Below are 23,844 nucleotides of genomic sequence, written 5' to 3'. Positions count from 1 at the left end.
ACTCTGTAACTGAGATCTATCACAAACCCTTTACCAAACATTCCAAAGACAAAATTTCAATCTGATCCTCAAAAACAGAAGAATCAACCCATACCTAGCCAGGCATGGTAGAGCTGGACAGAGAAACAGGATACTGAATTCAAAGCTAGCACAGCCTACAAAATGATTTCTAGACTCTCCTGGACTATGAGAACATTTCAAAACAAACATAAATAATAAAACCTTTACAGAGTAATACTATATTGAAAAAATAATATTAAGTTTACATACCCTGAATTTTTCTCCTTGTGTGCAATTTGCCACCAGATGTGTTACTTTGGAATTACATTCTTTTCGAATAACTCCACCCATATGATGAACCAATGTCACCAATTTCACCTCAAAAGAAAATATGACAAAATTGATTTTAATTATTTTGAATAAATCTGTATTAATAACTCATTTAGCATAATTATGTTACAAAATTTATACAAATTTTGATAAATGTTAAATTTTATATAAAAAATTAAAGAGTAGCTTACTGTTGTTGCTACAGACAAAATTATACAAAAACAATATACAGAGTATTAAGTTAATAGACAACTGATTCTAACACTGCCTAAATACACATCTATTGCTTTCATTTTTCACCTTATTTACTTGTTACAATATTTGGTATCAAGGTCAAGACCATAGATCCACAAATATATTGATTTATTTTTTCAAGAGTTTATTTATGTGTCTGTGAGTACACACACATAGAAGCAGGTATTCAGAGGCCAGCGCAGGGGTCAGTTCACCCAGAGCTGGTGTTATAGGCAGCTGTGAGCTGCCTGACATGGGTGCTGGGAACCAAACTTGTCCTCCAATGAGCAGCTAGTGCTTTTAACCACTGAGCCAAGTCCTCAACCCAAATATACTGACTTTTAACATCAGGTTATATAACATCAATATTTGTCACACAAATTTCAACAACATTTACTGGTTCCAACTTACTGTGAACCAGAAAACTGTTTCTGTGATGTCTCTGTGGTGGTAAGAATCAAGTTTTGCTTGCATAACATTATCAATTCTGCATAATAAAAACACCAGTTAACCAATGTAACTGATCAGTAGCAGGAAAGTAAAATTTTCTATTAATTTACATGCCAGCTAGCACTTATAAAACTTAACAAAGCTCTTAAGAATTTTTTCTTTAAAATTTAGAACCTGATGGTCACAGCATTTTTTCCTTCAAGAATTTTAAAATAAATTCATGATACCAAAAAGAAATTAAAAAATGTACTTGAATCTGCATTACTAGGAAAATGTCTCTGAAGCTGCCTCATCATACTTACGAGCTCCTCCTTCTTCCTGAACCCAGTGAAGCACAGCACCAGGTTCAGCATGCTGGTACAGTACAGCGGCCGACAGGAGAATGGCAAGGACTGTGGAGGACATCAGTATAAACTGTCAGCTTCCTTTACAGTTAGGATTGAGAAAACATTTCCTCAAGCTTAATGATTTCTCTTCTTACCAATTAACTTTTCAATACCCAAGGTTTACTTGAATTTTCCAATAATGCGGAGGAAAGGGGATAATAAAAGTCAGACTCTAAACTCCACATTAAACATCTTGCTGCCAGTCGTGGCTTTATACTCCTGTAATCTGTCTCAGCATTCAGCAGGCTGAGACAAGAGGACTGTACATTCAAGACCATCCAGGAATGAAAGAAGGCCCTATCTCAAAATACAGCTTAAAAATGTAACTAGACATAGGGGAAAACCCCTTGAATCCCAGTACACAGAAGGCAGAAGCAGACAGATGTGTGAGTTCAAGGCCAGACTAGTCTACAAAGTGACATCCAGAACAGCCAGAGACACACAGGCCTTGTTTTCCAAGGAGGGGGAAAGGCACTTGCTGGCAAGCCTGATGACCTGAGTTTGAACCCTTTCACCTTCCACCACAATGAAAGGAAAACTGAATCCTCCAAGTTGTCCTCTGACACACAAAAATGTTAAAAATTGGGGGATGGGGGGTTAAAATAATTTTCCTTATTAAAATCTTACAAAAATGGATATGGCACCAGCTTTAAATAAAAAAAAAAAAAAAGAAAGGTTTATGTGTACACATTTCTGGAAACCAAACCTCTGCAAATCTGTCCTAAGGTATTACAGGTATCATAAGTAAAGCCATGTATGGGCTTTTACATACACACATTGTACGGCTTTCAATGGCCTTGGGTTTTGACTACTAAAATATTAAAAATACATAAGAATAGTCCCTATTAATTATCTTTTTGTTGAGGGAAAGAGAGCCTCATGTAGCCCAGAACTCACCACATAGCCAAGAGTGCACCTGAATCCAGATCCTTCTATTTTTACCTCCAAGTGCTAGAATTATGGGCCTGAGCAACCACACATTATTCTAAATGTTACATACACTCAACAATTAACAGGATTTTCTAAATGTAAATTTTCAAAAATTTTATTACTAAAAATGTATTCTTAGAAAGTCACAGTAAGTGTATATTTCTCACCTCTCCCTTTTGGGCACAGCTGAGTATAACTGGAGGTCCAACGATTCTACAGTCAGTCTTGCGCAAGTCATTGAAGACAGAATTCTGGAAGTCAGTGACTACAAACACGTTCTCAAATTCTGGGGAATCCAAACTTCCAAATTCTTCCATTGAGTCCATCTTTACACAGGGCACTTTGATTTCCTAAATTTTTTTGTTTTATATGGTTATTATAAATAAAAAACATTCATAGGCCATATAATATACATGACTCCCTAAAAACGACTCCTACACTTTTTAGACATCTTTAAAATTTGTAGAAAACTTAAGTGTTAAAGTATACAATTACCAATATACCATACAATAGTGAAAAACTGTTATTTCTCTACTTCTGTGTCATATATCCCCAACCACATCAAGAATACACAGATGGATAAGGGAAAGACATAGACTTAGTAGGATCTATGACTCAGCGGCCTGTAAACCACCTGGCATGCACAGTAAATTCCGAGTACTAGAACACCAGAAACTTTCCTTTCTGCTGCTGTAGTCTTAGTTTTCGATAGTAAGGGGGACTGAACCTAGAACTTTGAGCATACTAGGCAAGCACTCTACCAATGAGCTATCGCCACCACCTTATTGGTTGTCTGTCTGGCTTTTGGTGTTTTGAAACAGGGTTTCTCTGTGTGGCTTGGGAGCCTATCCTAGAACTCCTTTTGCAGCCCCAAGTCGGCCTGGAACTCAGAGATCCGCCCGCCTCTGCCCCTTAAAGGCGTGCACTTATTGTTTTTCTGAGGCAAGGCTAGTCTGAACTTCTCCATATAGCCCAGGATGGCCTTGAACCCTCAGCAACCTTCCTGGACTGCCTGTGCAGTGATGACAGTTATAAGCCACCATGCCCCACTTAAAAAAAAAGTAAACAGGGTTGGAAAGATGGCTCAGAGGTTAAGAGCATTGCCTGCTCTTCCAAAGGTCCTGAGTTCAATTCCCAGCAACCACATGGTGGCTCACAACCATCTGTAATGAGGTCTGGTGCCCTCTTCTGGCCTTCAGGCATATACACAGACAGAATATTGTATACATAATAAATAAATAAATAATTTTTTTAAAAAAGTAAACATATTTTGATGTACTGTATTAGGTTTATAGCCACCATTTTTATTCTGATCAGGAAAAATAATACTGTACATACACTGCTTTCTTCAAAAATTAAGAAAAAATTACCATAACTTATAGAATACCACAGTTAATAAAAAGTTTCTAATTAACATTCGCATTTCACTACATATGCTGTAAAGAGAGATCATGAGCCAAGTTGGCTGCATAGGACAGATGTACAAGAGTATAAAAAGGCAAGGATCTTAGAATGATTTAAAACAAAACAACCAAAAACTAAACATACTGAAGATCCCACATAATTCCTGTGTTAAAAGTCTGAATGGAGCCAGGTGGTGGTGGTGCACACCTCTAATCCTGGCACTCGGGAGGCAGAGGCAGGCAGATGTCTGTATGTTCAAGGCCAGCCTGGTCTACAGAGTGAGTTCCAGGACAGTCAGGACTACACAGAGAAACCCTGTCTAGAAAAAATTAAATAATTCGGAATTGATAAGTACATTATTTGGATGATGGGCCAAATCAGCTATCCCTGAAGTTCTTATATTGAACCCCTAACCCAAAATATTGAAGCCTTATCTCACAACCGGATTGCACGTGGGTAAGAATGTTAAAGAGGCAACTAAAGCTAAATGAGGTGCCTGAGTAGCCTTCATCCAATCTGACTGGAGTGTTCATAAAAAATGTGAACATACAAAGGAACAGCAAAGATACACTACATAGAAATGAGGCAGGATACAGTGTAAAAATTAAAAAGAAATTAAAAAAAAAAAAAAAAAAAAAAAAGCCCCATGCAGCACAATAGAGGCTTCCAAACACTCTAAACCTGTTGGGACCAATTTTGCTTAGCTCCCCAAACTGAGAAAATTAAGTTCTGCTGTTTAATATCTCTAGTCTGGGTTACTTTGTTTGAACAGCCCTAGCAGACTAATGTAACTGAAGGGCAGGGCGTGAGCTCAGTAGTGAAATGCTTGCCTAGCATGCACAAGATCCGGGGTTCAATCTGCCAAAATATAATAAATGATTATTATGGAGATGGACTAGAGAACTAGATAGATTACAAATTCTGAGGCAAATTAATTGATAATCACTGTTTAGTAATTTGGAAAAACAACAAGAATTTAAACAAAATTAAAGGAAAAAGTACTAAATGTAAAGAAAATTATCAGATTATTGTACATATTAATATTACATCCTTTATTTAAATTAAATAATGAAGTCTCTAAAATTTGGACTTATAATAGATGCTATAGTTTTGGCCTTCAGAAACAACCCAATTCTAAGACAGGCTACGTCCTCCATTTCTAATTCAGAGTGCGCAGAACACCTGATGCTGATTCCAGTCCAGAGTGAAGCAGTTCAGTCGAGGGAAGTGAAGCATGCCACATGCAATCAGATGCTTGACCTACCTACCATATTAATAACACCTTTTATTAATTTTTCATCCGATTTTCCAGGACAACTTTCTTTTATCTTTATAACGGGGACTTCCATTATCTTAACAGTCTGTAGAAAAGAGACTTAAGTATAAGAAAGACAGGTGGGTGAAGAATCTCTTTAGAAATGAACTACAAACCCCATCTCCTTACCTTTACTGCCTTGAGAAGATCTTCCTGTTTCCCAGCTTCCTGGACCAGTATCAGTCTTGTTTCAACCTGAGGCATTTCTTCTATTAAAATGTAAAATGTTTCAATATGTTAGGGTACCAACAACACAGTCAGCAAGCACTTCCTCGACCTTCTTCCTAGCTAGAAAGTCTTCTACCTGAGGAAGGTAGAACATTCCCAGAAGTTAAAATAACCTAATTCTGAGTTTCCTACAAAAATATTTGACTATGTATCACTTTTAAAAAAAGAAACGATACAAGTGGGCGGTGTTACCTTTAATCCCAGCACTCGGAGGCAGAAACAAGAGGATCTCTGTGAGTTCGAGGCCAGTCTGGTCTACAGAGCAAGTTCCAGTACAGGCTCCAAAGCTATACAGAGAAACTGTCTTAAAAAAAACAACAAAACAAAAGGAAAGGAAAAGATAAATTGTAGCAAAAGGCATACAAACAACAAAGAAATAATTCTGCCCAAGAAGCATTATCAAGCATGTCCCTCCTCCTTAAGGTACAGGGAGCTTTAGGATTTACAGACCACCTACAAAGCAGTGAGATAAGCGGCTCATTGCATAATCACAATGTCACAGCTAGACTGTCTCACTGCATAATCACAATGTCACAGCTAGACAGTCTCAGTACAAGGGAAGCAGTATCAGCACTAAGACTCCCTTTTTCAAAGTGGGGAAGCATTAGCCCACATGATAGACACAGAGTACAGACACAGTGCCGGACTTACTCAACAAACAGCCTCTAACTTAACTGTTAACATCAGTGACAGAAAAACCAGCAGTCAGTACGTGAGGATTAAACAATTCTCTTTCTTTACAAAGCAGATAATAGGCTTACCATCAACATTTGAAGAAGAAACCATGCACAAGTTTTCCTTGGAAGTTTCAGTAACTTTAGAATCAAAAATAGAAGAATCTGCCAAATTAGTTATCTCAGTAGGAGACGTTAATGCACTGTTGTCAGCCATTGTTTGTACTGTTTTGTGGAGGCTGAAAAACAAAATTTGAATACATGAAACAAACCTAGTCACTGAGCAACAACAAGCTTTAGAGCAGTGGTCCTCACCCTTCCTAATGCTGCAACCCCGTAAAACAGCTCTCGAGTTATGGGAACAACAACATAAAATTATTTCGTTGCTATTTCATACTGTAATTTTGCTACTGTTATGAATCTGATATGCAGGACATCTGGCACGTAACCAGGACAGGCTGAGAACCACTGCATTAGAAGCTGTGCTTGTGGGATGTAGAATTTATCCGCTGGACCCAGGTGGTAGAGGATGGTCATGCCTAAAATCAGCTCGGGGAAGGTGGAGGTAGAAAGACCAAGAGTAGGAGGCAACATGAATTCAAAACCAATTTGGGGAACAAGAGACCCTATATCAAAACCTCCATCAGCATAGGTTTCTTTTTCTATAAAATAAAGCTGACCAAAACTGGCTTATAGAAATACAGTAACGCCGGGCGGTGGTGGGACACGCCTTTAATCCCAGCACTCAGGAGGCAGAGGCAGGCGGATCTCTGGGAGTTCGAGGCCAGCCTGGTCTACAAAAGCTAGCTCCATGGGGGCTGGAGAGATGGCTCAGCGGTTAAGAGCATTGCCTGCTCTTTCAAAGGTCCTGAGTTCAATTCCCAGCAACCACATGGTGGCTCATAACCATCTGTAATGAGGTCTGGTGCCCTCTTCTGGCCTGTAGGCATATACACAGACAGAATACTGTATGCTAAATAAATATGTATTAAAAAAAAAAAAAAAAAAAAAAGAGCTAGCTCCAGGACAGGCTCGAAAGCTACAGAGAAACCCTGTCTCGAAAAACAAAAACAAAAAAAAACAAAAGAAAGAAAGAAATACAGTACAGTAACAAGTAACAACAGACATTAAAAGAACACAGAAAACTCCCTGACATAAGCACACAAAAGGTAGTCACAAATATTCCCCTTTTTCTTCTACATTTCTATCTTCAATCTATTTCTCTTCCTAAATGTCTACACAACATCGGCTTACAATAACCCCATCTTTATTCTTCGACTCATTCTCCCTGCCCAAAATGCCTGTCGATCTCAAATCCAAAAACTTCAGTGTCAAACTAAATTTCTGAGCAGTTTTCAAGTTCAAATTACAATGTACTTTAAAACTGTGCTCGGAGCCGGGCGGTGGTGGCGCACGCCTTTAATCCCAGCACTCGGGAGGCAGAGGCAGGCGGATCTCTGGGAGTTCGAGGCCAGCCTGGTCTACAAGAGCTAGTTCCAGGACAGGCTCCAAAACCACAGAGAAACCCAGTCTTGAAAAACCAAAAAAAAAAAAAAAAAAGAACTTTCATGACATAATGACTTCTATAGGTCAGTATCTTGCTCAGCCACCATCAGAGAAGCTTGAGCCAGAAGTAGATGGAACAAATAGAGACCCACAGCCAGACATACACACAGAGTGAGACCCTAAACAGATGTCTCCATCAGAAGAGGATGGAGGACACCAAGGAAACAATACCCTCTAAATCAACAGGACTGACGTACATATGAGCTCACAAATCAAATGGGGTCCCAGCACTGCAGAGGAAGTTGACACGATGTCTCATCCCTAACCAAGAAGCTGTCTCCAAATGACAACCACTCAAAAGAGAAATATAGTGTTCTCCTGAGTCTCACTGGGTACAAACCACAAAGGGCACGCTCCACACTCAACAGTAGCTGCCCAACCGAAAACGAACTCTGGCATTTTTGTGGAAATATTTTGCCTAATACTTTGTCAGGAAATTTTTTTAACCTTATTGGTCTTTTGTTGGTATCCTACAGTTTCCCATTTTGGGCTTCTATGGGTGTTCTGTGCATGTCTCTCTCTGCTTGGGTATATGCTTCTCATGCTTTTTCTTTGTGTTCCCTTCCAGTGTGTTTTTTTCTATTCTGCTTTGTTTTCCTTTGTTTGTTTTTCTTATTTATTTTCTAAAGAGAGAGAAAAAAGAAGCTGTGGAGTTGGATGGTGGGGAAGTGGGATAGAATCCAGAAGAAATGGTCAGACTGTATTGTATAAAAAAAAAAAAAATCAAAAAAAGAAAAAAATAGACAGGCAGTGGCAGTGTGCGCCTTTAGTCCCAGCACTCAGGAGACAGCAGCAGGTGGGTATCTGTGAGTTCGAGAAAGCCTGATCTACAAGATTGAGTTCCAGTACAGACAGGACTGTTTCGCAGAGAAAGCTTGTCTTGAGAGGCTGGAGAGATAGCAGTTAAGAGCAGTGGCTACTCTTCCAAAGGTCCTAAGTTCAATTCCCAGCAACCACATGGTGGCTCCCGACCGTCTTTAACAGGATCGGCTACCCTCTTCTGGCATAAAAGTGTACATGCAGGCAGAACATTGTATACATAATGAATGAATGAATGAATGAGTGAATGAGTGAAATCTTTAAAAAAAAAAAAAAACGAAACATCTGAGCTGCTCATGGTATTGAAAGCAGTACGGTCACATGAAACCTAACCTCAGACGAGCCAACAGCAGGAATTAATGAAATGGTTAGTAGAACACAGTGCTTAATCGACATTAAAACGTCCCCTTGGGGCTAGAGGGAAGGCTGGGGTGATTAAATTCACTGCTTTTCCAGAGGACCAAGGTTCAATTCCCAGCACCCACATGTCAGCTCACAACTACCTGTACTCCTAGACCTGGCACTCTTACACAGATAAACATGCAGGTAAAACACCAACATACACATTTAAAAAAAATTAATTAATTAAAAACAACTTTCCACCAGGCAGTGGTGGTGCACGCCTTTAACCCCAGCACTCAGGAGGCAGGTGGGTGGATCTCTGTGAGTTTGAGGCCAGCCTGGTCTACAGAGTTAATTCCAGGGCAGTTAGGGCTGTTACACAGAAAAAACATGTCTTGAAAAACAAAAGGTCAGTAAAATGTACTTCGAATGTTTCCAATAAAAGAAATGATAAATGCTTCCAGTAACATAGCCATTACCCTCATCTGATCATTACATATTATATAAATGTACTAAAATATTCTAGGGCTTGAAGAGTACCTTAGTGAGAAAGCATAAAGAGGTTCTGGGTTCAACCTCTCTGTTTCAGAAAAAAAAAAAAAAAAGAAAGAAACGTCAAAACACACCCATAATTATATGTCAGTGTCAAGGCTTCACAGTATATATAACACACATAATATATGTATATGTGTGTTATATATGTTTTTTTTAAGGCACGGTTTATGGTTTTTCAAGACAGGGTCTCTTTGTGCAGCCCTCTCTGTCCTAGAACTCACTCTGTAGACCAGGCTGGCCTCAAACTCCCAGAGATCGCCTGCTTCTGCCGCCTGAGCGCTGGGATTAAAGGCGTGAGCCACCACTGTCAAACTTTTACAATCCATGTTCAGTGATACTTTTGGTTCCATGGCCCCCTTTAATGTCAAAGGCTTAATTAACTGTATATATCATTTATTTCCAAAACAGCTTCAAAATTTACAGTAGAAGAGCTACATGGTAAATTAATGCTATAACTAACGTAAAACAATCGGATCTCAGACTGGAAAGCATCTGTCGCTTTTTCTCATATTCACATCGGCCAGGGACTTTTATAAATAAACACAATAGAATCAGGGATCACCAAGCAACACATCTTTGTCTGGGGATGTAGCTTAGCAGAAGCATGCATGACGTCATCCCCAAGTAACCCATAAACCAGGCACGGTGAAAGTACACCTGTAATCCGAGCACTCGGGTTGGCTCCACGGTACAAACCTGTGCTGGGCTCCCTGAGAACCTGTCTCACAACACATTTCTTTTAAACTGAGTTTCCTCATAAAAACGTTATCCAGGTTAAAGAACCACATTCCAATACTGAATGTTTTAGTAACTGTGATTAGCAGTTCTCATTTACTTAGAGTTTAATATTTTCCAGGCACTATCCTAAATCTGTTTCCTTGCCATTCGTTGAACCTTTGCAGCCATCCTAACAGTCGAATACTAAGTACTGCCTTATCCAGTCTGTGGCTAAGGCAGTCGCTCACGCGGCTTCTCCAAGCCGGGTCTAACTCGACTGATAGCGCTTCCCTAACCACTAACCACACACAGCTGTGGCCAGGAAGGGGGCGGGGCGGCCCGTGTTTTATATTTAAAAAATAGAAAATCGGAATTCTGCAGGAATTCCAGTGGGAAACCACAAAACAATCAGGGCAGCTCAGGGCTGCAGCGGGCGGGCGGGCGGACAAAATCCCAGTTCCAACTGCGCCTTTCACCCCGGGGCGCCGGGCAGCAGCAGGACAGGGAGGAGGGGGACCCGGACTCGGACCGCGACGACGGAAAACCGGGCCGGGGACAGAGGAGAGGATGGAAGAGGGTGGCGGAGCCCGTGCTGCCCACCGCGGCGGGGAGGCGGCCTCCGACGCCGCAACCACGGCTCGGGCACCGCATCCCCTCCGTCCCGCACACCCCACGCAGTCCTCACCACGCTTAAACGGAAAGAAGAGCCGCTCCGGCGCCGTCCTCCGCTATCCTCACACCCTCACGGCCCTCACTGGCGCCATGGCTCGGGGGAAGCTGCCGCCGCCGCCGCCGCCGCCGATTCAAAAATCCGGCCGCTCTCTCCGAGAGCCATGCTGATTGGCGCCCTCGGCCACCCTCCTCTCCATAGGCTGGAGCCCCGAGGGCAGTGCTGATTGGTCACAGCCCAACGCCCGCCTCCAGGCGGGGTCGGTTGATTGGCTGTGCGTGGCTTTCAAATAAGCTAAACGGCTGCAGCGTGCGGACGTCAGCGGAGTGCCCGGATGTGGCCGCGAGGGGGCGGGGCCTCCTCTAGAGCGGCAGGTGTCTCTGTGGTTACCGCTTGTTTACTCAGTAAATAGCGCGTTTCCTAAGGACCAGTCCCTCTCTCTACCATCGCCTCCACCTTCAAGAAACAGCACCAAGCGCCCCAAGTCGTTCCGCTCTTATTCCTTCCCAGGTTCTGTTTTTAAAGCCAGGCTTGCATCTGAGCAATTTAAAATTGTGTGAGATTCTAGAATCTCCGGAGGCAAAATCGCCTCAGAGTTGCTCCTCCCACCCCGCCCCAAGCACAGGAAGGTCGTGGGAAGTCAGGACCGACAAGAAGTGACCAATTTTTTTCCAGGGGTCAGTAAATTGTTTCTACGATATTCTACGTCCTAAGATGTTCTACAATAGAATCGTTTTAAGAAAAATGCACGGGCTGGAGAGATGGCTCAGTGGAGAGATTGCCTGCTCTTCCAAAGGTCCTGAGTTCAATTCCCAGCAACCACATGGGTGGCTCACAACCATCTGTAAAGAGGTCTGGTGCCCTCTTCTGGCCTGCAGACATGCACACAGACAGAATATTGTATACATAATAAATAAATAAATAAATAAATAAATAAATAAATAAATAAATAAATAAATAAATAAATATTAAAAAAAAAGAAGAAGAAGAAAGAAAAATGCACTTCTAGCTGGGTGTAGCTGTGACCCCAACCACTTAGGAAGAGGATGCTGGAGGTGGAGGACAAGATCAGCTTGGATTACACAGGGTGAACCTGTCTCAAAACAACTATCTTTAGTTAGGAAAAAAAAAAAAAAAACTACCAAGCGAATGTTGACTTAAAGGGAAGTGAATCTGTTGCGAAGCCCCCAAATCTCAATAGAAGGTAGAAAACTATTATTTTTTCAGATTTATTTTAATTTTTATGTACCTGTTTGTTTTTTGTTTTGTTTTTTTTTTTTGCCTGCATGTATGTATTTTCCCTGATTTAGATTTATTTTAAGTTTTATGTGCTTGATTTCTTTTTTTTTTGCCTGCATGTATGTGTTTTCCCTGAATGTAATTGCAACGTCTGAGTGTCTGGGTGCCCTTGAAGGTAAGAAGCAGCAGGCTGGGATACCCTGGGACTGGAATTACCAAGTGCTTTTAACCCCTGAGCCAACTCTCCAGGAAGAACCGCTACTTTAAGAACAACACAACTTCTTTCTAGATTTGTCAGACTCTGTAGCAATTTAAAAAGTTTGTCGTGCACTTCAGAGAGTGAATAAAACAGTCGGTAATCTTAGGGGTTTTTTTGTTTGTTTTTCTGCTTACCAGTATCTCAGGCCTGCCTTTCACTACAATTCTGTACCAGCCGTTAGGAAGGAAGAAAAGAGAAATGGGCATTGAAATTGTCCTCTGGAGCTTGCTTGCATACTTAAGCTTGGGTGTGGCTGGCATTCCAAACATTCTCATCGCTAAAGTACTTTAAACTGGAAGCAGACTGCTTCCTTTGTGACTGCCTTAGGGAGGCCAGCTTCCCCAACTGTCTGCTGAGGAAGTACGAACAGTGATGCTGCCTTTCAAAGCTTGTGCGGCACGTGCATGAGAAATGAGCGGGAGATTCCATCTCGCTTGTACGTTTTTATTTACTCAGCAGATATGTATTAACCGTCAGAAAGCCATTGTACTTGCTTGGGGGTAAAAGCATAAATTAGAGTCAGACAGTGATGGTGCACACCTTTAATTCCAGCTCCTGGGAGGCAGAGGCGGGTGGATCTCTGTGAGTTTGAGGCCAGCCTGAGCTACAGAGTGAGTTCCGGGACAGGTTCCAAAGCTACACACAGAAACCCTGTTTCAAAAAACAAGCAAACAAAAACCCACCAAGAATGAGGTATAGGTCCTGCCTGTGAAGGCTTCAGTGGGGTGTGGTGGTGTGCGCTTGTAATCCCATCACCACAGAGCGCAGGTGGCTACAGTTTAAGGTCATCCTTGGGTGCATATCAAGTTCCAGGCCAGCCTGGACTCTGAGACCCTGTCTCAACATATAAAGGAACCCAGAAATAACAAATGGATGTAAAGGAAAACAGTTGTTGTGGTAAAAATTAATCGGCGTCAGCCACAGCAGGTGAAAAACAGAGACTTACTAGGCACAGCATGCTGAGAAAGTGTGTATTTATTTAGTGGGTTATAGAGGGGGAAAGGGAGGGAGGAAGGGGAGAAGGGGGAAGAGCAGAGAGAGGCAGAGTGGGGAGGTGAGAACTGAGGAGAGGGGTGAGGCAGAAGCTGCCTCTTCGGGAGGAGGGGCTTGTCTCTTCCAGAGGGGAATATTTTACACAATTACTCCTATGCTTTCTTATGATCTTTGTGGGTGTCAGACACAATTATGATATTTATACATTCATACAGCAAAACACTAATACACATAAAAAACATTTTAAATCTAAAAGTGTTTTTAATGTGAAATATAAAAAAGACATGTACATTGCTCTTTATTAAGCAAGTTCCAAGACAGACAAGGTTACATAGGATACCCTGTCTCAAAACATAACTGAAGAACAATTAATAAAACTCGGAGAGAAAAATTGGGCTTCAACCTGAAGATCTGAAAAAGCAAAGCAGCCAGACACTGGCTCTTACCTCGACCTCAGTCCAAAAATGGCAATCTTGCCTCCAGGAATCTCTGAATGAGACTGTGTCAGAGAGCTATTTCTTCCCATTTTATAATCCTCTCTAGTTCTGGGTTTAAAAGTGTGCACTGCCCAGTTTCTATGGCAACTAGTGTGGCTACTGGGATTAAAGGTGTGTGTGTTACCACTGCCTGGTCTGCAAGGCTGACCTGTGAGTCTGTTTTACTCTCCCGATCCCCAGGCAAGCTTTGTTTATTAAAATACAATTGAAATGCTGTTGTCTGGGTTTCTGTCCTGCCTGGTTTCTGTCCTCCCACCAGGTCCCACAGCCATTTAGCCCTGAAGAAATCACACAGAGGTCTATATTAATGATAAACTGATTGGCCCATTAGCTCAGGCTTCTTATTAACTCATAACTTATATTAACCCATTATTTTTATCTGTGTTAGCCACATTGTTCGGTACCTTTTTCAGCAGGGCACTCACATCTTCCTTCTTCTATAATTGGGACAGGACTGGGAAGGAATGGGTTTCTTCCTTCCCAGAATTCTCCTGTTCTCATTGACCCCGTCTCTCTACTTCCTGTCTGGTTGTCCCACCTATACTTCCTGCCTGATTACTGGCCAATCAGCATTTATTTAAAACATAATGGACAGAATATAGACAATTGTCCTGCACCAAAATGCCACTACACAAAACAAATAAAAATGTGTATATATGTATATATACTAACATATATGTATATACTAATAGGTTCCCCTCCACCCTGTACCAATAGGTTTCTCCAACTATTCAGTAAGCGAGACCAGAGACCAAATCAAATTGAAAAAGTATTTATTTGAGCAAAAATGTATTTGAGCAAAGCAACTCCTGGATGAGTTCTCCAGTCCCAGAGTTTGAGACCTGAGAAGTGCCCACAAACAAAACAAGGTAGATTTTGTAGATTGTAGGTGAGGGGTGGCTGGGTTTGTGCCCAAGTATGGTCAAAAGATGAGCACTTTAGGGTGGGTACTTGGTTACTGGCAACTTCAGAGGAAGCTGCAAAAATTCAGAACTGGCCTTTTGACGACTTTCCTTTGTTCAGAGGCTCTCTGAGTGGGCGGGGTTTGAAGAGAGAAACAGCATAGAGCTTTCTGGATCAGGCAGAGGTGAGCTGGAGGTTCCAACCAAACACATACCATATATAGATACCAAAGTATATATGTACATACACACACACACACACGTGTTTCTGAAAAACAGAAAAGAGAAAGTTAGCAAATATTTCATTATCTTGATATATATCTATGTCTTATGTCCTACAACACAAGCTAGGTACCTAGGTACCTGAGTATACTTTTTTTTTTTTTTTTTTTTTTTTTTTTGGTTTTTCGAGACAGGGTTTCTCTGTGGTTTTGGAGCCTGTCCTGGAACTAGCTCTTGTAGACCAGGCTGGTCTCGAACTCACAGAGATCCGCCTGTCTCTGCCTCCCGAGTGCTGGGATTAAAGGCGTGCGCCACCACCGCCCGGCCTGAGTATACTTTTTAAAATTTATTTTATGTGTATGGATGTTTTGTGAATAAGTATGTCTATATACCACAGTCATACCTGGTGCCTACAGAGGCCAGAAGAAGACATCAGTGTTAGGAATATTTCCAACTGTGTGTTCCCTGACAATGCAAAAATTCCCAATCAAGTCAAATCAAAACAAGCCAAATTAAGAAATATCCAGGTTTAATGGGAGATCTGCACTCTCGGGTGGCCCCGAGGGAGAAACCAGGAAGCCGCAGGAACGTGACCCCCGGGAGGAAGAAAAGGAGACTACATGTTCTTCTTTTGAGGGAATCACTTAAGTACCCTGGGGAGTGGTCCTGACCCCACCCCCAGGACCTGGCCTGCTGGGATTTGAAGTCCAGACCAGGTCTGGGGGCTGGGATAGATGCAAGGGACCGGGACCTACTCTCCCTACTTAACAGTCAGGTCCCCAGGAACACCTTGTGGGAGCTAGGAATCAAACCCAGGTCCTTTGAAAGAACAGCCAATGCTCCTACCCTCTGACCCATCTCTCCAGCCCTGAGTATTTCTTATAAACCAGTGTGTAATGACTACACCTCTTCTTTTTCCTTTTTAAACTTTATCAGTTGTTCAAGTTGACATTCAAGAACTTCCAGAGTACTGTTTACAGTGATATTTATAACACTGGCACTAGCTGTTTGGACCAAAAACAGCCATATTCTAAGAGTTTTGTATCAAAATAGATCAAGAAGCTCAGACTGACTTCATTTTCTCTCTTCCCCACCCCAATTTGAGACAAGGTGGTGTGGTTCCCAGCCTGGCCTCTAGCTCACTACCTCCCTGAATATGACCTTGAACAGCTGTTCCTCCTGCCTCTATTTCCCACTGTGCTGGGATTACTGCATTACCGCCACACCAGTTTATGCTGTACTGGGGATCCAACCCAGGGCCTCATGCTTGTTGGGCAAGCACTCAGCTAACAAGCTAGAGCTGCAATCCATTGACTTAGTTTTCTTATATCTGATGTTTTATTTTTTGTTTTTTTGAGACAGTGTTTCTCTTTGGTGGAACAACCCCAGCTGTAATGCAACTCACTCTGTGGATCAGGCTGGTCTTGAACTCACAGAGATCCACCTGCCTCTGCCTCCCGAGTGCTGGCATTTATTAAAGGTGTGTGCCACCACTATCTAGGTAGCTTATGTCTGATCTTAAAGCGATTCTTTTTCCTATTTACTAACTTGGTTCTAAAAGCTACTACTTTGTGTATAAACTAGAATAAATTACCTAAAAAGTAAATAGTACAATTGAGGGGGTTTTTTTGTTTGGTTTGGTTTTTGGAGTTTTTTGTTTTGTTTTTGTTTGCTTGTTTGTTTTCCCCGAGACAGCGTTTCTCTGTGTAACATTCCTGGCTTGCCCGGAACTCACAACACTAGACTGTGCTGGCCTTGAACTCGGGAGGAACTCACAACACTAGACCGTGCTGGCCTTGAACTCGGGAGATCCACCTGCCTGTGCCTCCCAAATGCTGGGATTTAGTTTTCTTTTTAAATACCTAACACCTTGTCCCCAAATGAATTCACAGAGCCGGATTTCCAATGCAAATTACATGAGGGTTTTTTTTTTTTTTTTTTTAAGTTTTTTTTTTTTTTTATTGTATTTTTTTTCTTTTTTTTTCCTGCTCCCCATTTCCCATTTCCCTCCCCTCCTCCCAAATATTGCCCTCCCCCCACTTCCCTCCCCCATCCCCACTCCTCTTCTCCCCCCACTCCATTCCCCCTCCCTCTCGATACTGAAGAGCAGTCCAAATTCCCTGCCCTGCGGGAAGACCAAGGTCCTTCTATCTACGTCCAGAAAGGTGAGCGTCCAAACAGGCTAAGCTCCCACAAAGCCAGTTCATGTATTAGGATCGAAACCTAGTGCCATTGTCGTTGGCTTCTCATCAGTCTTCATTGACCGCCATGCTCAGAGAGTCCGGAATCAACCCATGCTTATTCAGTCCCAGACCAGCTGGCCTTGGTGGGCTCCCAATAAATCAGTTCCACTGTCACAGTGGGTGGGTGCATCCCTCGTGGTCCTGATTTTTTGCTCATGTTCTCCCTCCTTCTGCTCCTCATTTGGACCTTAAGAGCTCAGACCGTTGCTCCAAATTGAGACTCTGTCTCTACCTCGATCCATCGCCAGATGAAGGTTCTAAGGTGATATGCAAGATATTCATCAGTATAGGATAGGGTCATTTCAATTCAAACTTAAGTTTGTACCGGCGGGGCACCTTTCCAGGTGGGTACAGAAAGTGTGGCAGGGAGCCTTGGGAGGGGAGAACATTTTTTATTTTAAATATTTATTTATTTATTTATTATGTATATAATAGTCTGTGTGTATGCCTGCAGGCCACAAGAGGGCACCAGACCTCATTACAGATGGTTGTGAGCCACCATATGGTTGCCGGGAATTGAACTCAGGACCTTTGGAAGAGGAGGCAATGCTCTTAACCGCTGAGCCATCTCTCCAGCCCCCCGAGGGGAGAACTTTTAAAGGGGAAATCAGGGGAGTTCATGTCCTGTCGTCTTGGAATTGGGTAAGGAGGGCATAGGATAAAGTAGTTTCTGAACCCATTGGTCAGTTTTGGGGCAAGAAAACCTAACAGAGGCCGGGCAGTGGTGGCACACGCCTTTAATCCCAGCACTCGGGAGGCAGAGGCAGGCGGATCTCTGGGAGTTCGAGGCCAGCCTGGTCTACAAGAGCTAGTTCCGGGATGGGCTCCAAAGCTACAGAGAAACCCTGTCTCGAAAAACCAAAAAAAGAAAAAGAAAAGAAAACCTAACAGAGAACCATAAATTACTGACAAGGTATCTTCAAGGACAGGATGCCTTCTAAGAAAATCTGGACCTGGTTAAATTTTATGGCTCTGTTCTCTATCTTTTTAATTGACCCTTTTTAGGGTATCTGATCAAATTTCTGCTATCACAACACATTTCTGGAGTTGAGATCGCCTACCCCCAGCTCATTATATGGTTTAAGATGAAGCCCTTCTTTAAAATGGAGTTTGCAAAGTCAGGTCCTCATATCCCCTCTTGTGACTATGAAGCCCAGTCATGGGCCACGATCTTGCTTAAATATGAAGAGGGGGCCAATAGCCATCCTTGATTTGTCTCTTGTTCTATTTTGCATTTGGACAGTTGTTTTCTTAAATCATGGATTTTTTTTTTTTTTTTTTGTACCCTGGAATGGTCAACATGGAAAACAACATTTTTTTTTTTAATCCAGTGCTGCATCTAGTCCCCCTATGTACGGGAGTTTTCTTTTTCTTTTGATTTAGCATCTCAACCAGGGATTACAGGGTGAAGTATTCTTGGAACTGCTTCCGACTGACTTTGGAACATCATTGTCAGGGCCTAACAAACATGAAATGCTAGTCAAAAACAAAGAGGGGATTTAGGAAATGGGGTATTACCGAGAGCATCTGGTTCATGGACTCTGTTGAGCATTTACATGGGCTAGACTGGTCCACATCATCTTTCAGCAAGCCCAGGGTTTCCAGTCATATGGAGCAGATTGTATTGCAACTGATTCTTGATGTGTCTGCCAGCCAAGTGAGACAAGTTTAAACTAGGAACATAACTTAAAATTTATGTACTTAAAGAAAAATAACACATTTAAAACTTTTAGACCCATATTGAAAATCATAGAAAAAGCAGATAACAGGTATCTGTAAAACAGCAGAAATACACTCATATCTTTGAGTCCTAACAAAAACTGTAAATTTGGGTTAAAAACATGTAAGCCTATATTCCGAAGACAACCAAAAAAAAATTTAAATCTTAAGCTTGTGACCCAAACAGTATGTATCATTGCTCTATCAGCTTTATCAGAGCTATAACATAGAAGGGAAAAGAAATCTGAAGCAATTTTATATTTTAATTATTTATGTATACTGTTATAACCTGCACTTATATCTTAAAGTATCTTCTGAAACCCTTAAAATTTATGAAGCTTTATATCTCCAGACCTTTATATATCTTAGAACATTCTTCTGATGCTGCCAAGCTAACAAAGCTATAGCCATCAATACTGTCAGAGATCTTGAACGGATAAATAAATACAAACCAAACAGCCTCTGAATCTATAAAAAATAACGGGGACCAGCCCATGCATAGTCATACCCAGGTCTCCATAGCACTGGAGGCAAAAGTATCAGAACAGCAGGCTTCACCAAACCCATAAGGTGAGAGATCACTGTGGAAGAGAGACATGGAAAAGACTGACCATATTTTGTCTAGGCAAAACTGGTACAATCAGTTCTCCAGTGTTCATAGTCTGGATTGGTTCCTGGCAGCAGGTTGTAGCACAGGGGCATCTCACCCAGTGATTATCATCATCATTATCCAAGTGGAGACATTGTGGTGTCCCATAATCTTTGGAGATGTTGGGTTACTGCTGGGATCTGGGAGTCTCTGTCCGATATAAACTTTTTAATTAGTATTTTAAATGTCGTATTCTGCAGCTCTCTGAAGTATGTTAGGGCTGCCTAGGTATATCTGATTAGACAAACCTTGTTACTAATTACTTGTTTTAAGCTTGATTTTAAAAACCTATACAGGGAACTGAACAAGGCTTATCCCTGCAATTAATTATATCAGTATCTTGAGGATATCTGACTATTAACTTGTATTTTCTAACTGTCTGCACTATGTTAACAGCTTTTTTAAGACTAGAACTTTACACTCCATGTTTGTCAGGTTTTAGCTTTAAAAATCCTTTTAATATTAATACCTTGGCTCCACAATTCCCTTTCTCCTGCTTCCCGATAGTTCTCTACACTGCATTCTCATACAAGACTCCATGTGGCGGCCATGCTGCTGCTTCTGCCCTGGTCTCCAATCTACACTTGCCCACCGTCCCTACTCCATTTCCAGCCTCAGGACCTCTACTGCTTGTTTCTTTCTCCAGAGAGAAGGCAGTCATACATCCAAGGCTGGTCTTGAGAGTGATGACCCCAGGCTAATAGCAGTATGAGACCCCTCCCAGATGTGAGAGACAGACAGACAGACAGACAGACAGACAGACAGACAGACGGAGGAAATTTAACCATCATTTGAAAACAAGAGTGGGCCTGTCTCTCTTGGCTTCAGATAGGCATTGCAGTGTCAACTGAGTCAATGCCTGAGGTCTTAAAATTTGTCCAGAAGAAAATCATTAATGAGAAATAGCTTTGTAGGGGCTGGAGAAATGACTTAGAGGTTAAGAGCATTGCCTGCTCTTCCAAAAGTCCTGAGTTCAATTCCCAGCAACCACATGGTGGCTCACAACCGTCTGTAATGAGGTCTGGTGCCCTCTTCTGGCCTGCAGGCATACATGCAGACAGAATATTGTATACATAATTTTAAAAAAGGAAATAGCTGTGTAAATAACAACTCATATGGTTTTAAGCCTAGTGTTCAAGGAGTGTGATACCTTATACCATTAAAGAATCGCATCAGTCACTGTATTCTTTGGGCATCTTCCTGCCGGGTCTTAAGACCATACAAGTAGCTAAAATTAATCACATTGATGTGGGAGTCTTCTGTTTTGTGTTGATTTCATTGGTTAAATAAAGAAACTGCCGGGTGGTGGTGGCCCACGCCTTTAATCCCAGCACTCGGGAGGCAGAGGCAGGCGGATCTCTGTGAGTTCGAGGCCAGCCTGGTCTACAAGAGCTAGTTCCGGGACAGGCACCAAAGCTACAGAGAAACCCTGCCTCGAAGAAAAAAAAAAACAAAAAACAAAAACAAAAAAAAAAGAAAAAAAGAAAAGAAAAGAAACTGCTTGGCCTTTGATAGGACAGAAAATTAGGTAGGTGGAGTAGACAGAACAGAATGCGGGAGAAAGAAGCCGAGTCAGGCAGTCACCATGATTCTCCCACTCCAGACAGACACAGGTTAAGATCTTTCCTGGTAAGCCAGCTCATGGTGCTACACAGAATATTAGAAATGGGTTAGATCAATATGTAAGAGCTAGCCAATAAGAGGTTAAAACTAATGGGCCAAACAGTGTTTAAGAAAATACAGTTTCCGTGTAATTATTTTGGGTAAAGCTAGCCGGGTGGCGAGAAGCGGCCCGCAGCTCCCACTACTACATCACATTTTTTAACTGTCAAGATCTCGTGAGAATCTTTTTCTTGTGGGTCATCTGGGCTTGAGAGAAACCCGTGGCTCCTCTAACTTCTTTTGTTTCTCAGTTGTTTCATGCATGTGAGAATAATTCAAAGGACTTGCTTGACCATGACTTCCCTTGAAGTATGGAGTTTTTTTTCTTGGTACCACTCTGTAGTATAAACCTGACACCATGAGAGTTCGCCAGGTGGGGTCAATCAGCAGGCCTAGACATGACAAGTGCAAGATGACAGTCATGTGTCTTGGAAGATAGGATTGCCTAGTATCACCTTAATGAAAGAAATTCATATATCCAAATGGCATACATAACAAATAAATATTACCTGTGTATGTACTGCTAAACTGTAGGGCTTGGTAAATTCTCAAGTAAAACTTACAGAAAAAAATAGCAAGACAGTCTTCATACACTTAAATCGATCTATTATAAATGATACTTTTGGTTTTGAATTCATGTAAGTGACAGCTAGAGACAGAGCTTTATATTGTAAGCTAAATAATGATTCAGTAAAAGGAGCTTTTGATGGATGTTTTGAAACACGATATGCTCGAGTCTAACATGGGAATACCAAGTCCACCTTGAGAGGTTGAGATGTATTTCTTTTTTTTTTTTTTTTTTTTTGTTTTTCGAGACAGGGTTTCTCTGTGGTTTTTTGGAGCCTGTCCTGGAACTAGCTCTTGTAGACCAGGCTTGTCTCGAACTCACAGAGATCTGCCTGCCTCTGCCTCTTGAGTGCTGGGATTAAAGGCGTGCGCCACCACCGCCCGGCTGAGATGTATTTCTTGTATGCAAAAGAAGGAAGGATACTGTTTTCGTATCCAATCCGTTAGCCTGTGTCTTTTATATAGGTGAGTTGAGTTCATTTACATTAAGGGATATTAATGACCAGTGATTGCATATCTCCTGTTAATTTAGTTTACATCATTGGTGATGTTAATTTGTGCATTTTTTTCTTCTTTGGGATTTTCTGTTCATCATCAGTTTTCTGTTCTGATCATCAATTGACTGTGTTTTTGTTGGTGTAGCCATCTTCCTTGGGTTGGAGTTTTCCTTCTAGTATTTTATGTAGGGCTAGGTTTGTGGCTAGGTATTGGTGAAATCTAGATTTGTTGTGGAATATCTTGTTTTGTCCTTCTGTGGTGATCGACAGTTTTGCTGGGTATAGTAGTCTGGGCTGGCATCCGTGGTCTCTTAATGTCTGCATAATGCTTGACCATGACCTTCTGGCTTTCATTGTCTCCAATGAGAAGTAAGGTGTAATTCTGATAGGTCTACCTTTATATGTTACTTGGCCCTTTTCCTTTGCAGCTCCTAATATTCTTTCCTTACTCTGTATGTTTAGTGTTTTGATTATTATGTGGCAAAAGGACTTTTTTTTTTTTGATTCAGTCTATTTGGTGTTCTGTAAGCTTCTTGTATCTTCATAGGCATATCTTTCTTTAGGTAGGGAAAGTTTTCCTCTATGATTTTGTTAAATAAATTTTCTGTGCCTTTGAGTTGAACTTCTCCTTCTTATATACTTATTATTCTAAGATTTGGTCTTTTCATAGTGTCCCATATTTTCTGGATATTTTGGGTTAATCTTTTGTTAGATTTGATGTTTTCTTTAACTGATGAGTCTATTTCCTCTATTGTATCTTCAGCGCTTGAGATTCTCTCTTCCATCTCTTATATTCTGCTGTTCATGCTTGTGTTTGTGATTCCTGATATTTTTCTCATGATTTCTGTTTCTATAATTCCTTTGGCTTGTGTTTTCTTTATTGTTTCTATTTTAGTTTTCAAGTCCTGAATAGTTTCTTTCATATATTTGATTTCTTTTTCTTGGTTTTCTTTGAGTGATTTCCTGATGTCTTCCAAGTTTTTGTTTGTCTTTTCCTCAACATCTCTAAGGGAATTTCTCATTTCATCTTTAAGAATTTCAAACATTCTCTTGAAGTTATTTTTTAGGTCATTTTCTTCTGGTTCATCCATATTTGGTTGTTCAGGTCTTGCTGTTGTAGTATCTTTAGGTTTTACTGGTGTTGTGTTACTCTTTGTGGTATAGCATGTGATCTTACCTTTTCTATTCATCTTTTCCTCTAATAGGTGTGGTTGGGGCTGTCTGAGATTCTGTTGAATAATCTTCTAGGTGCCAGTGAATCCAAAGCTCAGATGGTTGTTCCTGGTGGTCCAGTCAGTGTCAAGGTGCTAGTTACCCCATTGGTTGTCTGTGTTCCTGGAGATAGCTCAGCACTCCTGTGCTTTGTTCTGCTCCCTTGCTGTCTCAGGCCTACTTTGGTCTAGGTTGCTGGCTTTGCCCTGTTTCTGTAAATCCTGGTCTGGATCCCCTCCTGCAGAAGTCCCTGGCTTGGAGTTGGACCTGTTCTGGTGGAGATCACTGACTCTGAGTCAGGTCGCTGGCTCAATCTTGATCTGCCAGTGTCCCAAGACTGGGTTGGCTTCCAGGACTGGATTTGCTCCTGGCTTCTGCTCCCAGTGGAGCTTGATTCCTCAGGCCCTCTCTGTCCTAGGTAGCTCTACCAATTTAGTTATAAACTCCTTGAGGCTCTGGAACAGCAAGCCATCCCTCCCTGATCCTTCTCCCTTTATCCTCAGAGCTGCAACACCTCCACTAGGGAAACCTTTTTTCTCGAGCTGTAACACACTAATCACTTG

General features: G+C 41.6%; 1 protein-coding gene across 2 annotated transcripts in view; it reads right to left on the bottom strand.

Annotated features, from left to right (window-relative positions):
* Ect2 (epithelial cell transforming 2) overlaps window positions 1–10,697 on the bottom strand; it is a 60,349-nt gene extending 49,652 nt beyond the window's left edge. Inside the window, exons 1-7 of one of the 2 annotated variants that reach the window (XM_057756877.1) lie at window positions 10,636–10,697; window positions 6,039–6,190; window positions 5,179–5,258; window positions 5,003–5,095; window positions 2,498–2,680; window positions 1,317–1,406; window positions 271–378 (exon numbers count right to left, since the gene is read on the bottom strand). In XM_057756877.1, coding sequence (XP_057612860.1) covers window positions 271–378; window positions 1,317–1,406; window positions 2,498–2,680; window positions 5,003–5,095; window positions 5,179–5,258; window positions 6,039–6,168 — 684 coding nt within the window. In that variant the 5' untranslated portion in view covers window positions 6,169–6,190; window positions 10,636–10,697. The remainder of the gene's footprint in view (window positions 1–270; window positions 379–1,316; window positions 1,407–2,497; window positions 2,681–5,002; window positions 5,096–5,178; window positions 5,259–6,038; window positions 6,191–10,635) is intronic. The other variant, XM_057756878.1, reaches the window with a different exon arrangement.
* Between the last annotated feature and the right edge of the window lie 13,147 nt (window positions 10,698–23,844).

This window comes from Chionomys nivalis, chromosome 24 (genome assembly GCF_950005125.1).
Source record: "Chionomys nivalis chromosome 24, mChiNiv1.1, whole genome shotgun sequence".
Lineage (NCBI taxonomy): Eukaryota > Metazoa > Chordata > Mammalia > Rodentia > Cricetidae > Chionomys > Chionomys nivalis.
The sequence above is the reverse complement of the archived record's forward strand: the minus strand, read 5'-3'. Positions and strand labels throughout refer to the sequence as shown.